This window comes from Acipenser ruthenus, chromosome 49 (genome assembly GCF_902713425.1).
Source record: "Acipenser ruthenus chromosome 49, fAciRut3.2 maternal haplotype, whole genome shotgun sequence".
Lineage (NCBI taxonomy): Eukaryota > Metazoa > Chordata > Actinopteri > Acipenseriformes > Acipenseridae > Acipenser > Acipenser ruthenus.
This window is the reverse complement of record NC_081237.1, coordinates 6,613,815-6,631,543: the sequence shown is the minus strand read 5'-3', so window position 1 is coordinate 6,631,543 and position 17,729 is coordinate 6,613,815. Positions and strand designations below refer to the sequence as shown.

The 17,729-nt window shown below is 42.2% G+C and overlaps 2 protein-coding genes across 4 annotated transcripts; one reads left to right on the top strand and one right to left on the bottom strand.

The window, feature by feature from the left end:
- Positions 1-499: 499 nt before the first annotated feature.
- Positions 500-11,492, top strand: LOC117966379 (calcium homeostasis endoplasmic reticulum protein-like). 2 transcript variants are annotated; one of them, XM_059014902.1, is made up of 19 exons: positions 500-701; positions 1,646-1,819; positions 2,058-2,096; positions 2,458-2,615; positions 3,079-3,216; positions 3,626-3,777; positions 4,227-4,338; positions 4,432-4,521; positions 4,953-5,157; positions 5,537-5,721; positions 6,446-6,872; positions 8,035-8,276; positions 8,634-8,767; positions 9,152-9,238; positions 9,412-9,564; positions 9,773-9,895; positions 10,091-10,185; positions 10,388-10,573; positions 11,070-11,492. In XM_059014902.1, exons 1-19 carry the CDS (start codon positions 677-679, stop codon positions 11,111-11,113), a joined length of 2,769 nt encoding a protein of 922 aa, XP_058870885.1. In that variant the 5' UTR covers positions 500-676; the 3' UTR covers positions 11,114-11,492. The 2 variants fall into 2 exon arrangements, with proteins under 2 accessions (XP_058870885.1, XP_058870886.1); XM_059014903.1 differs by lacking the exon at positions 2,058-2,096.
- Positions 11,272-16,563, bottom strand: LOC117401449 (uncharacterized protein C19orf44). Of its 2 annotated transcripts, none has more exons than XM_059014904.1 (9): positions 16,425-16,563; positions 15,955-16,076; positions 14,945-15,631; positions 14,224-14,515; positions 13,551-13,636; positions 12,961-13,459; positions 12,696-12,785; positions 12,394-12,560; positions 11,272-12,169 (listed from the first exon to the last, which is right to left on the bottom strand). In XM_059014904.1, exons 2-9 carry the CDS (start codon positions 16,060-16,062, stop codon positions 12,080-12,082), a joined length of 2,019 nt encoding a protein of 672 aa, XP_058870887.1. In that variant the 5' UTR covers positions 16,063-16,076; positions 16,425-16,563; the 3' UTR covers positions 11,272-12,079. The 2 variants fall into 2 exon arrangements, with proteins under 2 accessions (XP_058870887.1, XP_033858060.3); XM_034002169.3 differs by having other exon boundaries at positions 15,955-16,063; positions 16,425-16,562.
- Positions 16,564-17,729: the final 1,166 nt, after the last annotated feature.

Here is a 17,729-nt window from a genome sequence, read left to right as displayed (position 1 = left end):
ATCCGAAATCGGGTCTCCGTCTTTTTTTTTTTTTTTATTGATTCCCCTTTTCTTTAATTGTGTTTTTATATGTTGTTATATATCAACGGGACTAACAGCAGTCTCACATTTCATTGAAGTGTCGGTCCTTGTGCATTAATTATTAATCTGACCTTGACATCACATTTTACATGAAACGGCACTGTGTATTATTATTATTATTATTTATTTCTTAGCAGACGCCCTTATCCAGGGCGACTTACAATCGCAAGCAAATACAAATACATTCAAGTGTTACAATATAAGTCATACAATAAGAACAAGAATTTACATTCTTATCCACGTAACAAACAGAAAGCAAATCATACAACCAGTGTGTGATTACTTAATATGTACACAGTATTTACACAAAGTGAAAAATAAGTGACTATAGGGTTCTTTATTTTCCCTAATAACAAAAATATAATCACAGTGCCACGATCCAAGTCTTTTTTTTATTTGCTGAGAAACATCCTGTCCGGTAGGGGGCAGCAGTAAACTTTAGTAGCCTTTTCTTTTTATTTCAGTCGTAAAAAAAAGTAAATTGTGTGGGTCGTTAGCGGACGCGTTGTGTTGTTGGTGGAAGGTTTTCGATTTTGTAGATAAACTATCGATATTTTACAGTGAAAGACATTTCTGAATCCTGGCTTAAGCAGCAATGGAGGTGCCAGCGCCCCCGGAGGGTAGGTATTGAAAACATGAGCTCGACAGAATGCTTTTAACTAACGTGCGTGTTGCTGGACCTGTGCCTGTCTGCTCTGCACACAATGTCGTGGGCCCGTTCACCAGGATCACTCACGCTTACCATAGTTTGTGTATTGAAATTTGCACTGTCTGTTATTTATTTGGTGTTGCCGTAGAGCGCTGTCTGAACGCCAACGTTTAAAACGCTGTGAGTTAATGACATTAAACACTTACCACATGCGCAACCGTGCATCGTCTTTATTGTGAAACAGCGAGTACTGTTTGTCCAAATGTCTCGTGTGTCTGCCTATATATCAGTTAGTCCTTTTTCATGTTAAAATGTGTCATTCGATCATATTGCTGTCCAACCTGCCCTGCGTGTTTGTGGTTGCTCATTGCGCTGTTGGAGTACATGTTAGCATGTTGTATTGAATATAACAGCACAGCAATGGACCATTCCGACATGAGCGTTTTATACAGGGGTCCTAATAACCGCTGCACAGGAAGTGAAGCTGCTGTGTGATGGCAGGTTGAACGGACTTCACCATAGCCACACAGTCTGGAAAACCACACTACCCACAGAACATAATAATGGCTTGTGGGAATATTGTTTAATGGTGAGAGTTGAGAAAGTTATACATTACCCCAGGGGTCGAAGTAAGACTCCCATTGCATAGCATTGTGATCAATTCAGGGTTTTACTATGAGTTTAATAAGGCACAGCTGAGATTGTTGCCTGTGCACTGGGGCTAATCAAGCTCGTAGTAAAACCTGGAATGGGTGAAACTGCCATGCAGTAGGAGTCTAATTTCCACCCCTGTTACCCTAGTAGATTTAGTTAAAAGCTGGTGATAGGCAGGTGCCACTGCAGTACATGCATGTTTTTTTGTGTGTTATTTTTTTGCAACCATTTCTTCACATTTTCTCCTAATTCTATTTACAGATCAGGAGCTGAGGAATGTCATTGACAAGCTTGCTCAGTTCGTGGCTCGCAATGGGCCTGAATTTGAGAAGATGACTATGGAGAAGCAGAAAGAGAACCCCAAATTCTCTTTCCTTTTCGGAGGGGAATTTTTCAACTACTACAGATACAAACTTGCCTTCGAGCAACAGCCACGTACGTTTATATAAAAAATACAAATGTCCTCTAAAACTGTACAGTACAGTGTACAATTCTGTCCAGTCCAACTACATTATATAGATTCAGGGCTAAAGCAGAACTGGCAGTATGGCAAATGTAATTCAAACAATACTGTTCCAGAATTTCATGACCAATTCAGAAAGAGAGCCTCTCCCTGCTAATCTTTTTTCTTACTATAGTGTACTGTATTAAAGGTGTCTTTTTCCCCCTATAGATTCTACTACACACGATTGTGAAGAGTATAAGTTGGAAGGTATTTATTAGAATGTTATGTTATTTAGCAATTATATTTTCAAACTCTCAGCAATGGGAAAGCCTCCCCTGTTATTTTTCATATTTATTTTGTCGATGACTGGCAAAAGCTGCAGGCTTGATCTGCAGTAGAGGGAGAGCTGCCTCCAAAACTGAGTTGAAAACCGAAAGATAACTGCTGAGGCAAATAGTATAAACGCAATGAAACCTTCCTCTACTATAGTAATAAAGTTACGTTGCCTGTGTGTACCTTGCATTAGTGACTTTTTGTTTTGATGTCTTGATTTCTGTATGTTTGACTGAAAGCGATGTGGTTTTGCAGTAAGCATTATGTTCTCAATGAATTTGTTTTTCACCCCCAGTGCATTGTAAGCAGCAGGATGCTCCAGACCCCCAGCCCCCATTGCAGACCATGGCTCCTCCGCCCATTGCAGCAGCCTCTCCATCCCTGGAAGAGCTCATCCAGCAGAGCCAGTGGAACCTGCAGCAACAAGAGCAGCATCTGCACACCCTCCGACAGGTAGGGCATTCCCAATCTAGGATGTCTGTACCTGGCTATAGTGCAACATTACTGCACACACAACGCTTATATTGGAGCTGAGCCAGGGAAGAGCTCCCTGATATAACTTCAGCCTGTATTAAGAACCTGTTTTAAGCCACCTGATTACGTGATTTAAGTGCCGTTGCCCTCATTTGAGGACAGGCTACTTTGTCATTTCTTTGGGGAGCATTTTTAACTGTCATCTACCCGTTACTTAAATGTTCTCTTTAACTATGTTGTTATGATAACTTGCTCTAATTTTGTTAACCGCAAAAGTTAAGTCTACATGTAATGGAAGCAAATTACATAAGTACAGTTTGTATTCGCGCAGATTTTGCATAGCCAGTTGCATTGCAAAGCTGACGGGGAACACGGCGTTTTGATAAATTAGAAGGAACAGTTCTTTGAATTATGCGGCTTGTATCCCCCCCCTCCCCTCCAGGAACAAGTGAGCGCAGCGATTGTCCTGGCGACAGAGCAGCAGACACAGAAACTGCTGCTGGAGACTCAGCTGGACATGAGTGAATTCGACAGCTTGCTGCAGCCAATCATTGACACCTGCACTAAAGATGCTATTTCAGTAAGTACTAGGTGAAGCATTGGGGGGCGGCATTCTCCGTTACCATTTCTTTGAGAATCACCTACAGCAGGAGATTTAAAAAAAAATATATATATATGTATATATTTTTCTTATCACTTTGGGTTAATAGTGCTGACATGAAATATTCACTTAATTTCGCTTTTTATTAAAAATCTGCAAAATATATACATGCTGCAGAATTACTGAATATAGTTTATACAGTTTACATGCGCAAACATTTGTTGCTTTAAATACGCCCGCAGCGAGACATCCGCAAAATGAAGCTGCTGCAGATATGTCTAGTTTTTACAGTAATTAAAATAGCCGCACCCTATCCTAATACCCCGAGCCAAGGGGGTTGTGTTTCAGCTTGGGATCCTAGCGTGTATTTCTTGTCTTCTCTTGTAAGGCTGGAAAGAACTGGATGTTTAACAACGCAAAGACTCCGCAGCACTGCGAGCTGATGGTTGGGCACCTCCGCAATCGCATCACAGTGGAGGGGGCGCACTTCGAGCTTCGCCTGCATCTCATCTATCTCATGAATGACGTTCTGCATCACTGGTGAGGACCCGTGCATTGTGCATTTTACAGGATGCATGCACTGGGGGGTAGCCATGCAACCACTGGCATTGGCCTTTTGTAAAGGTGTTTTTTATCTGGTCAGATTTACTTGCTATTAAAACATTTCATGATTTATTTATTTGGCAGACACCTTTATCCAAGGCGACTTACAAGGGTTACAATGCAGAACAATATTTAAATACAGTATAGTGCAAATTATGTGACTAAAATACAGCATAAGATAAGATGCAGCAAGTTAGAATTAAAACCAAATACATATATAAACAATGACATAATAGTAATGTAATAGTGCAAGGATAGTGCTTCAGCTGAGAATCCAGTAATAATTCATTTTCAGGGACTTGCTAACAAATCTGCTGTGGCTGGTAAAAGCAGATCAGTACAGTTTTGTTGTACAGTACTTGGTTCCCGATTATTTCTTTAACTAGCCAGAGGAAGCAGCAGCGAGACCTCCTTGCAGCCCTGCAGAAGGTGGTGGTTCCCATCTATTGCACCAGCTTCCTGGCAGTAGAAGTGGACAAGCAGCAGAAAATTGCAAGAGTAAGTTGTTTTTCATTTTTTATATATATATATAGTGTGTGTGTGTGTGAAATAGATTTCTATTTTTTCATGACCTGTTTTCTTTCTGTTCAGCTCTTGCATCTCTGGGAAAAGAACGGTTACTTTGACGAGGCTACAATCCAGCAGCTGCAGAGTCCAGCTTTGGGACTGGGACAGTACCAGGTGAGTCACATGATCTGCTGCAGAGTCCAGCTCTGGGACTGGGTCAGTACCAGGTGAGTCACATGATCTGCTGCAGAGTCCAGCTCTGGGACTGGGACAGTACCAGGTGAGTCACATGATCTGCTGCAGAGTCCAGCTCTGGGACTGGGTCAGTACCAGGTGAGTCACATGATCTGCTGCAGAGTCCAGCTCTGGGACTGGGGCACTACCAGGTGAGTCATGTGATCCACATACAACAGCGCCTTCAGAACAACCACCTGCTGGGTTCAGTTTCTTGTGTTGGCGTATGCAGGTCTGTAGACCTGAAACATTATCCTACTGGATGTGCATAGTTTTGCTAAATCAGTATATTAGTGGACTAGATTATACTTCAACAGGAGAATCCATTTATTTATTTCACTTTTTTAACTGTGTTTTTTTTCTCACTGCAGGCTTCAGTAATCACTGAGTATGCTGCAGTCGTGCAGCCTGTTCAGCTGGCCTTTCAGCAGCAGATTCAGACTCTGAAAACGCAGCATGAAGAGTTTGTTAGCAGTATAAAGCAGCAGCAGGTGGTGGTGGCGGCTGCGCAGCTGGGAGTAGCGGAGAGCGAGGGGAGACCTTCCACTCCAGGATCTGCTGCAGCAAGGCAACCAGGTGAGCTGCCCCTGTTGCCCGTCAATAACCCTGATACCTGTCAATAATCGCTTGGGCTTGTCGGCCCACTAGGAAAAACCTTCGCTTCATTTTCTACTATTAATGTTGCAAAATGAGTAAAAAAAACCCCACAATAACTGAGAAACAAATAACAGAAGTTTCTAGTTTATTTCTAGATTTCTAACTTTAACATGTGTGTGTTTGTACAAATAACACTTTGGAGTAAAACAAACAATAAAAAGCTTTAAAAGTCCAAACTTTTCCATGCATTCCCTAGAACACACTTGAAAACGGTGCCTGCAGCTGGAGTTTTATGGAGAAATGTTTTGAAAAAGAGTAAATGGAAGGAATCCTTCTCAAGCTTGTTGAATTTCCTCAGGTGATGCCAAAGCAGCCCTGCCGCTTTCTGGGGAGTACGATGCTGCCGAGGCTGGGGCGCAGGATCCAGGAGCTGCACCCACAGCCGCCCGAGCGCCCGGCGATCCCATACCCACGTCCAAGCCAAACTGGTTCGACCCTCCGCACGGCATTGCAGCCTGGGGACCGCAGCAGCAGCAACAGCCGGTACCTGCTGCACACATTCTTAAAGCACAACCTAGTACTGTACCAGAATAAAGCGTTTTCTCTTTGTCTTTAGGTCCACTACAGCCCATTATACTGATGAAGACACTAGCTGATACAGCTGTCTGCTTGTTTCTTATTGAACCACTGTTGGTCCACAAACACTGTTGTTGTTATTATTATTATTATTATTATTATTATTATTATATTTTTTAATTAAGAATGGGCACAGTTTATTTAATTTTAGGAGCACTTTATTTTATTTTTTGATTTGTGAAATAATTAGGTCTGGTTGTGCAGGTATAAAGTGACAGTAGTTGTTGATCCTTAACTATAAATATTATTATTATTATTATTATTATTATTATTATTATTATTTATTAGCAGACACCCTTATCCAGGGCAACTTACAATTGTTACAAGATATCACATTATTTTTTACATACAATTACATTATTTTGTACACATTATTTTTACATACAATTACCCATTTATACAGTTGGGTTTTTACTGGAGCACCTTGCTCAAGGGTACAGCAGCAGTGTCCCCTACCTGGAATTGAACCCACAACCCTCCGGTCAAGAGTCCAGAGCCCTAACCACTATTCCACACTGCTCAATATAATACTAAAATACATTTTACTGTACTAAGATCCATGTGAAAAACAAAGTGCTTTGGGTTTTGGGATACAATACAAATGATGCTTTCATTTTTTTTTTTCCCCAAGCCGTTTGAGCAGCCTCCATTCCCGCCTTCCCAGGCCCCCCCACCATGCCCTCCGTGGAACAGCCACGAGGGGCTGTGGAACGAGCAGCGAGACCCCAACTGGAACAGCCAGCGCGAGGCCACACCCTGGAGCAGCCAGTCCGACTCCAGCTGGAGCAACCAGTACGATACCCCCTGGAGCAACCAGCCGGACCAGCCGCCCTGGGGGCAGCGGGAAGCCCCCTTCCGAATGCAGCGCCCCCAGCACTTCCGAGGCCCCTTTCCACCCCACCAGCAGCCCCCCCAGTTCAACCAGCCGCCCCATCCGCACAACTTCACCCGCTTCCCACCGCGCTTCATGCAGGATGACTTCCCTCCCCGCCATCACTTCGACAGGCCCCCCTACCCCCCGCATCGCTTCGACTACCCACAGGGAGACTTCCCTGGAGGTAAGGACGCCCCGCCTGCTGGGGACCTTTTTTATGTTAAAGTTATTCTGACATAGACAGAAGTATGGCTTTCACTGCAGTTTTAGCTGTTCCAGGTTTTATTGTGAGCTTAATAATTAGCCACAGTGTATCGGTTATAAGGCTTGTCTTATTGTTGGTCACTGCAATTTACTACAATTTAATACAATTGTGTATTTTTGTTTTTCTCCCAAAAAAAAAAGTCCAGGTCATTGTCCCTCTATCTGATGACGATCCATTCCGTTCTGTCACAATCCTGTATGCTCTTCACGTTTGCTTCCAAATCTGAACACCATCATCTGCAAATAGTCAGAACAGTATTATTTATATATGGACTCATATTCAGAGAGTGCACACATACACCTTAACCCTTTGCGGTCCATTTATTAATCGCGCGTCAGGCACGCCAGGAATAATTAATTTTCACACGCGCAGTTAATTTTATACGCGCTGTTTAAAAGTGTTTTTTTTCACAGTCAAACGGGTTTAAATGGCCCTGCATATCAACAAAGCACACACTAGGCATCTCCAGCCCCTCCCCAGCCTTTTGTTTGCTATAGCGTTCACCTATGTAAGAAATAAATAATAATAATAATAATAGTCGTACATACCGATCGATCATCTCCAGATCACTCGTTTTATCACCAAACTCCTCAATAATGCGATCAAAGTCATTATTTTATTACTATAACATCTGAAAAAAGCTCTGCAAATGTCCATGATAGTCTCAGTGCGCTGACGCACTTAGCCAGCTTGTTTATTATGGACGCCCATTATCTGATACCTGATACCATGTATGACTATTCATGAAATACGCCTTTTTTTTTTTTTTTTTTTTTTTTCCGACTTGTCTCGGCTCCTGTCGCTACCACTCGGCAATTGAATGGTTTTCTCGGCTTTTTCCGGAGAAAAAACGACTAAACACCCGTTTATTGCGTTGCTATAATGATGTCGGACCCAGTCCGACAAAGGACCTGTGAGGAATAATTGCAATGTCGGACCCAGTCCGACAATGGACCGCAAAGGGTTAACATGACTAAGTGACGTGCCATTCTGGAACTAATCTCTCTGCAGGGAAAAAGGTGCTAATTGGTAAACACTAGATTCTTTAACCAACAGCCCTCTCCTCTTATTTCCATCTCAGAACTGGGTCCACCGCACCATCACCCTGGACACCGAATCCCTCCCCCAGGGATTGGAGAGCACCCCCCCTGGGGCGGGCCCACGCACCCCGACTTCGGGGGGCCGCCGCCCCACGGGTTTAATGGGCAGCCTCCTCACATGAGGCGCCAGGGCCCTGCTCATGTGAACCACGATGACCCCAGCTTGGTGCCCAACGTTCCCTACTTTGATCTGCCAGCTGGGCTGATGGCTCCACTTGTAAAGGTAGGCAGGGTTGTGCTCATAGTTAGAACATGAAAAGGTTGGGAATGAGAAACGGCCATTCGGCCCATCTAGGCTCGTCCCTAGTTAGCACACCATTCTCTCCTACTGGGGGGGAACTCATTTAAAAGAACAGAATCTAGTGTTTTTTTAAATGTTCCCAGTGTTTTAGATGCTTCACCCGGTAGGCTATTCCATGCATTTATAACTCTGTGTAAAAAAAGTGATTCCTACCTTCTGTTCTAAACTTACTTTTACTCGGCTTCCACTAATGCCCTCTTGTTGTTCCGTCTGCGCTAAATTTGAAGTCTTGTCTTGGGTTAACAGGATGACTTGCACATCCCTTTTCTTTTTGACCAGCTTGAAGATCATGATTACAAGTCCTTGGATCCCAAAGATATCCGCCTGCCACCGCCCATGCCCCCCAGTGATCGGCTCCTAGCTGCTGTCGAGGCATTCTACAGCCCCCCATCGCACGACAGACCAAGGAACAGGTAACGCCACTGAAACATTGCAGAGCAATGACATTCAAAGCAGGTGCTGTGTGGGTTGTGGTGTAGCGTTTCAGCCTTGCAGGTTACAGGCTCAGTAAGTGGAAAACCTAAAATCCTATTAACCAAGTATAGTTTTTAAAACAAATGTTTAAATTACAAATGCATTCCTTGCTATAAGGGATCATTTTATGTGTGTGTATATATATATATATATATATATATATATATATATATATATATATATATATATATATATATATATATCCAAGCAAAAACTGAATTGAGAAGCTGATACTGCTATGTACAGGCACTAATTTTCCAGATGTAGATTTTACAGTATATGTGATTGTATGTATGAAGTGGTATTGTCCTGTTTTCTTGCAGTGAGGGCTGGGAACAGAACGGCCTTTATGAATTCTTTAGAGCTAAAATGAGAGCGAGAAGGAAAAAGGGGCAGGAAAAACGAAACAGGTAAGATGTGTGCGGATTATAAAGTTCATTTCAGCGAGCTTGAATCTTGCCTGATTTGCTATTGACGGGAGGTCCCCGTGGCATCACAGGGGAACAGCCTTTTATAAATAAGCCTGTCAAGTTTCAAACCCAGCGATCTGCAGCGTAACTGGCCTCCTGTTCTCTCCCCTCAGTGCTCGAGCCAGCCTCTCACACAGCCGATCCCAAAGCCGGGAGAGATCCTCCTCCCAGTCCAGCTCCAGATCTTCCAAGTCCTCACGCTCCTCCTCTGGATCTCGCTCCCGATCCCGTTCTCGCTCCCGATCCTACTCCCGCTCGCGATCCAGGTAAGGATGTGCCGCCCGATTTATTGATTCGTACACCCTGAAGGTGTTCTTCTGGCTGCAACAGTTTACAGCTAACTTTAACGTACAAGCTAGACCTACAAGACAGCTTCAGCTTTTAGTACGCTTTTTATTTAAGATGCTACAGCAACGTGCTGTTGCGGGTAGACGTGTTTGTTACTGAATGTATTTGTTTTGTTTTGAATTGCAGGAGCAGGAGTGGCTCCCGATCCTCCCGCAGCGGCTCTCAATCCAGATCTGGGTCTCGTTCTCGGTCCCACTCTCCAGAGAAGAAGAAGAAGAGGAGGTCCAAGTCACGCAGTCCAACTCCACCGTAAGCAGCTGAGAAGTTTTGAATGATTTTAAGCTCCATACATTCCAGAAAGCGTGAAAGGGGGCAGGTAGACCTGATGTGCCTTTTCTTTGTTGTTTTTAAAGTTCTGGATGAATCAAGCCTTTCTCTAGTATGCATGTCCTTGATCTGTATTTGCACCCGGCCATTAAGTTGTGTTTTTTATTCATTTTATAGTTCCACCTCTGGCCTTGGTGCTGCTCCTGCCCCCATAATACCAGATCAGAGGCTGGGAGAAGAGAACAAAGGACACCAGATGTTGATGAAGATGGGTAAGGATTCATACTCCTCGATTTTGTTTTGAGAATTGCTTATTGTGCAGAAACATAGTATGGACAAATGGTGGGAATAATTCCTGTGGCTTTTGATTTGGGATTTGGTTTTATTTACTAATGAGATCATTAGATTGGAGTGTTGTTGGAAAGCAGTTTCTGATTGGATTGTAATTATTATTTATTTTCATTGTGATTCTAGGCTGGAGTGGTTCTGGTGGGCTGGGGGTCAAGGAGCAAGGAATCCAGGACCCAATTAAAGGAGGAGATGTGCGGGACAAATGGGACCAGTACAAAGGAGTGGGGGTGACCCTCGACGATCCTTATGAGAACTACAGAAGAAACAAAAGCTATTCATTCATTGCACGGATGAAGGCAAGGGATGAAGGTAAAAGAGTAGTTTTCATTTGTGTTTGAAGACGAACTAGGGGCCAGACTTCCACGCATTAATGTGCTATCTAAATCTAATTATCAGTGGTCCCCTTTTAGGTTTGCTGAAGATCTATCTGTTCTTTGCTTGAGGGGGGTTTATAGATAACAAAAGGAACTGGTTGTGTTGCTTTGGAGAAGAAGAAAATTGCTTTAAAAAAACATGTCAAACATTCTGAGCAGTCTCTTTTTAGCCTTCCTTAGTTGTGTATGCTTACAACACAGTCTATTTCTGCCCAACAAAGAAACTTAGAATAAGCCATAAACCTCTTTTTATATTAGCAGTTTGAGGCTTGCCGCCTTGTTAACTAGTTAGCCACTCAAGTATATAAATGTCACTGATAGAGCTGACCTGTTACGTGTTTGTTTTTCTCACTAGCTGTTAAATGCGTGTTGTTTTGAGATGTGAAAGTAATTGTGTTGTGTGTGTTTTTGTTTTTTTTTCCCTAACGTAGTTCCAGTGCCCCAGGATCCTCCAGACCCCCCGCCCCAGGAGTAGCAGTGACCTCTTGAACTCAGCGACCGGGTCACACACATGCTCTGTTCAGCGTTCACAAAGAATGGCCTTTTTCTGTTGTTTACTAAACACAAACATCTGTTTTTAGAAAATGTTTCCCTACAGCAAGCTGAGAATAATGTTTCTTCTTGTCGAGTCCCCTTGCCACCCCCCAGATTTTAGAAAGGGCGTACTAAGAAAAATTGTAAAAATAGACAGACAAATGTGTTGTGTGTTATTTTTTATATATACAGTATAATACTGATGTATTACTTTACCATTGACTCCGTTTGAACAAGTTACATAAAACATTTTGGGCCACTTTTTGTTTAGGTAACTGAGATTTATTGTCTGTTAACTATAAAAGCCAACTTGAATCAAAGAGACTGTGATTTTTTTGATTTTATGTTTCTTGTTGCAGTTCACGTTACTGTCACAGGATGCAAATAACTCTTCCTTTTTCCATGGGACATGTGTTGCATTTTCAGTTCATCTAGATTGATACTGGATTGGTACATATAAAAATTATGGCAAATATTTTTTTCACATTTCAAAGCTGGAGTCATCATTCTTTGGTGTATTTTTAGTACAAAATTAAAATCTTCAAACACCTTATTTACATGGCAGTAATCTTTAAAAAAAGCAAACACATTCATGAGCACCTAAAGTAACTTTATGAAACTTTAAAAAAAAAAAAAAAAACAAAAAAACACCTTTAAATTTGGGCCACGGCAAACACCATAAATGTCAATTTTGGACCCATTTTTTATTTTTTTAAATCTAAAATCTTAATTTCAGGTAAACACAGTTCTTTATACATTTATTTGGTTAGAATACATCAGCCATATACTTTTCTGTTTTGTTCCACAGCATTGTCTGTTATAAGATGAGTACGTTTGCCGTTCACTTTCGAAATCAAAATAAATCTCCGAGGCTGTTTCCATTTCTTCTGTAGCGTCCTGCTTGCGTTCAGATGTAATGATACTCCCTCATATCCTGAAGCACCTCTTCCAAAGCCTCTTCCATAGTTAGAGGTGGAGGCTTGCAATTACGTATAAACTATTAAAACAAGAAATTGCAAATCTCAAGTTAGACGCATGCATTCACTTCATACCTCTGGACAGTAACATTAAACAACCGTGTATTGGGTTTAAAATCCTATGAAAATGTGAATATACTAAAATAAAGTTAAATACACCCCTGAAACCCTGACTTCTTGTAGTGTGTTTAGTGGCAGTACAGTTGAGATCTCGGTGTATGCGAACCCCCTCCCATTCACTTGCCTCTTTAGTATCCTCTAACGTTGTATAGTGGTAGTTTTCTGGTCCAAGTGATTCAAGAAGAGAAGTGTGAAGATACCGGCTGGTCTCTGCAAATTGCCTCGTCAAAGCCAACTGCTGCTTCAGCATGTCGTTTAAAGCAAACACTGCAGGACTGTAGGCTGTGAGAGCTGGAGGGAAAAAAATAAATCATCTGATCGTCACCAGTGTCTGAAGAATCGGTGACCACACAACCTTGTCTTCCTCTATATCATGGCATTAAAGTCAGATTTTAAAATATTTAAATCTACATAATCTTATTTTACCTTCTAGCGCATCAGCGCCAACAACATGGCTTGCAATGGGAGTTGGATCCACATACGTTGCTCCAATCGATGGACCCAATACTGCCATACCTTACAGAGACAGAAGAGGTGTGGTGAACATGGTTAATGCCTACTAGAAACACTATGCATTTTATTTAAACAAAATAAGAAAATAAAGCTAATGCACCGAGGGACAAAAGGAGACTTAGTACTGCATATTAAAACTACCCATGTGGGTATGAAGAATTTAAAGAATGTTACCAACCGTTGGACCAGTTGTAGGCTAATCCAGTGGCTTGCGTCTGCACTCCTGCCTCTTTGACAGCCCTGTGCTTGCTCGATCTCCCTTTGCGAGGGGTTGGCGTGAGTGTGCCAGACGGAGATGGACTTGAATATGTGGAAGCCCTTGAGTACGAGGAGTCAGTGCTGGAGCGACCCCCTTCCGTTCTGCCTGGATACGACCAGGAGGGATCTGATTCTGTGTGCTCTCTCTTCCTAGCCCTCTCCTCGGCTGAGTACCCAGACTGTTCGCTCCACGCCTCTCTTTGAGATCTTCCAGACACTTCCTGGACCATGCTGGCTGGAGAGTCGTCGTTTAGACGTTCTGAGATTTCACCAATTGTCTTTTCGGAGACTGTCTGGATCTCGCTCTCAAAGTCGCTCTCGTATTCAGCAGTGCCGTCCACCTGATTCAGATTTGCTGGCTGAGAAAAGCCCTGTGGTCCTTTGCTGTCTGTAGTGTTAATGGTCTTGCTGGATTTTGTCTGGAAGATGAAAAGTACAGTTACTTGAAGTTCATTTTGTACCTTTATGTTTACACAAGAATAATTATGACCAGATGTTCATTTACTGTACCTTTTCTTGCCTTTCTTCTGGTGCCTCTGTTTCTCCCAATATTGCCGGCACAAGGTCCTCAAAGGTCATAATATTTAGTTTGAAATCTGAAAACCATCCCAGTAATATAAAATGGTTAAATATTTCTGATACCGCAGCGATAAAGATAATTCCAAAAACAATTGCTTAATTATAGTATTCTATGAAATACGTAAAAACTACGGGACACCCTGCATTGTTATAAAGCCAAATTCTGAATGAATGTTACCTTTTATATTGGATTTTGATTGGATTGGCCAAGCTATCCACATTTAATGCAGAAGAACAAATAATTAAAAAACAAAAACATGCATGCCAACAATCACCATACAAGTTGTAACTAGAGAGTATTCTTACAAAACTATACAGCACCAGTATGGCTTACTGTACCATACACTTGGGAATGCTTGCATGGCAATAAAACCCAGTATCACTACAATTACTTAACTGGGAAAAGTACCAATTCAGTCACTTAACTGTTGCACTACAGCCCAATACTCTTAGTCTGCTACATCCAGCCACAAAAGCAATTTGCCTGCAAAAGTGCAAACTACCAAATGGGGTAGTAGTTGCATGCTAAGTTGACACCACCTAACTCATTTTACCATGACCACAGCCTAAACTCCTCTCCCTAGTCTATCATGACCACGCTTACCATCTGAGCCATCGCTTCTCTCACTGATCACACCCTCAGACTCCAGCACGCTAGGGAACAGCTCCTCCACAGATTTCACATCACTCCTCAGGGACAGGGAAGAGGACGATCTCTTAATGAACTTCATTCTCGGAGACAACATCCTCCTGGGGGAGAGGCCTCTGGGAGGGGAGGGGGTTCTGGAGACAGTCCTGAGTGGGGATCGACGAGGGGAGGGGGTCCTGGAAAGGGGGCTTCTTCTGGGTGGGGAAGGAGATCTTGGCTGTGTCTTTCGATCGCTCTTCAAGAAAGACTAAAAAATAAAACACAGTAAGGTGCATCAGTGTTTTGTCATTAGCCAACACAGCCAGAATACAGAACCTGAAAATAAATATTATACAACAAAGCACATGCACAGTATTGATGACATCAGCGATTTACACGTTAATATTTACACTTAATCACTGATTTATAGATAATAAAGAAGAACATTTGCTACAGGATTTTTGTACTTTTCATTATTTTTTCCATAGCAACAGACAACTATTATACGGCAAAGATCATAGGAGAAGATCTCAAGCTGTCAGCTTTGCTTAGCTTCTGTGGAGAGCAGCAATGACACTAATTCAAGCAGCAGTTTCATCTACTGTTAAAACAGGAATGGCAAATTAGCCCAATACCACTGCCATTTAACTCGCACCTTGCGCTCCAACACACACACACACACACACACACAATATACCTTTCTGGCAGGTGCTGGGCTCTCTCTGGAAGCTGGTCTCTCTTGTTTAATGAAGCTCTCCTCTGACATTACCGCTGAGCTGCCTAACAGCTTCTTCATATCCTCCTCATCACTGTCCACAGTGACTTGTTTACGCGTCAGTTTGGGGTGCGACTTCTGAAGGCCTCCTGCAGTCTGTTCAACTTGTGCAGGGTCCGGTCCTTTAGAGTCTGGAGGCTTTCTCTTGAGAAACCTGCTGCTGCCCCGGGTGCTGTGATCGCTGCTGGACTGGACAGAGAAGGGCTTTTCATCTGAAGCCCATAGATCGGCGTCCGGGTCTGCATGGTCCCTGGCTCGCCTTCTGTTCATGATTTTATTCTCTATGAGAGCCAGTCTGTTCAGAGCTGCACTGGTGGAGCCTCTCTGCGTGGACGCAGCCTTTGGAGCAGTTGGGTTTGTTTTACTTGATGTTTTACTCATTGTTGGGGACTGGCTTCCTTTGACAGACTGGGACGCTTTTTTTAAAAACCTGCTTTCCACCACAGTCTTTTCACGGTCGTCTTCTCTGTGCGTTGTCTTGCTTTTGACAATTCGGTTCTCCTTCATTTCGCTGTCCGTGTCTTCCATTGAAAGATCGCTCAGGTCCTGAAATGGAGTCTGGCTGACTTTTAAAGCGTTCGTTTTTTTCGTCAGTGCATCCATGTACTCCTGGTTCACAAACAGTAAAATTTGTCTTTAATCCCTTAAAAAAAACTTTAGCACTGTAATTTTGCCACAGTTATATGCATTTACTATAGTTTAACACCATTTGCTATATACAGACCCCCTTGTAAATGAGGCCTCGGTCTCAATGGGTAAACCTCCTGTTTAAATAATAAATAAATAAATATGTTCTAAATGGTTTTATTGAACCGATTAAGCATTCAGTTATACGTGATTTGTTTAATTTCATCAACAGCTACAGGGTGAGCAGCAATGGGGCACTCCTGGTGTAGTTGTCATGTTTAGTAAGTAATGAACAGTAGCGCTACCTGAAACTCATCCTTGGACTCGTTTGTGGCGCTGGATACTCGCTTTCCGCGGAGCTGCGTCTGCGCTCTCGCCAGAGCCGAGCTTCTCGAATCACTGCGATTCCACATACTTTGAAATAAAACTGAAATGTTTAATCGTGACCAAATACACCGGTGAAAATAAAGTCTACAAGCAGATTAACATCTACACCCTTTTGGACACAACTGGTAAATGTAAAGTTTCAATGATTTCTACATGTTCAAGACTAGCCAGTCTTTAAAGTACTGAGCATCAACAAAAACGCATCACTTATATCTGAGCATCAAAAGAAACGTATCACATATAAATGGGATACAATTCAGATGTAATCGAAAAATGACGAACTCTTTTTCAGAGCAGGTGCAGTGACTTTTTATTGTGCTGATTAAAAATTGACATCAATCTGCAAAATGATCTGTTTATCGTGGGCTTATTAGGGAAAATACTTTACCTTACAAATCTAAAACCTTCTCCCAGCAGAGTTACTCAGCGTACCAAAACAAGCGTCCTCCTGTTTCTATGGAAAGCGCCCTCCTCTGCCTGTGACGCGCTACGTCATCAATCCGCGACTATGCACGGATATCTTGAAAGACAAACTTAATATTGAAGAACGGTAGAATTGAGAAACGATGCTTTGCAACGATGCTATATATACTAATTAACAAAGTAACTGCTAATGTTTATTTTAAGAAATTGTAGTTTTTTTTGGCGTCCATAAAAAATTGTTGTGTACAGTATAGTGGAATGTCTTTATTTTTCAACAACCAAAAAGAGTTAAAACAACAGACTGCTCAAAATTGCATCTGTAAACAAAACAAAAAATGTTTAACAGGGACGAGTAAAAAAAAAAAAAAATCTGCTTAGTAGTTAGGGAAAGCCACGTGTTCTGCTCTGTTTGCGTGTATGTATGTTTATGACCCATGACCCATGTTTTAATAAAAGTTGCATATTAAAAACATGTATGTGTCTTGAGTTTTGGGGTATAAATATTTAAATATTACAATGACAGCATTACCAATGACCACAGTGCCAAGAATTCCACTCACTGTAAATCAGGTTTGTTAAACCAACCAATCAGACCTCTCCATTAGCATGATCATGTGATTTGTTTGAAACGGACCTGCATTGCTGAGAGCAGCATTGAAACAGAGGGCACTGCAAAGCTAAAACCGTGTAAGAAGAGATAGAAAATCCCTCCAGTTGAGATCTGAACCATGCTCTCCTCCTTGATCTGTGGTTTTTTTTTGCTCTGATCACTTTGTGGTCAGTGAATACAACTGTTGACTTCTGACACATTTCAAAATAGTCCATGCATGAAGTTCTTTTATAAGAGCCAGGAACTCACTGGATTTGAAGATAGCAATTACACCAGAATATGCCAGAGTTTCCCTATACGATAAAGAACGACGGATTCCATTGTATTCTGCTTCCTTGTTCAACTATAAAGATCCTTTGGATAAAGACACAGATATGTCGCAAACACAGTGGAAGTATGAACCACTGGTAGGTTTTGCTGCTTCATTGTATGATCCAGAATGGGCTTTGCACAACAGCCATAGCAATCTAAACTTGTGGGAGAGGGTTCATATTCAAGGAGAGCACCTTTTATTATTATTTGTTTATTTAGCAGACGCCTTTATCCAAGGCGACTTACAGAGACTAGGGTGTGTGAACTATGCATCAGCTGCAGAGTCACTTACAACTACATCTCACCCGAAAGACGGAGCACAAGGAGGTTAAGTGACTTGCTCAGGGT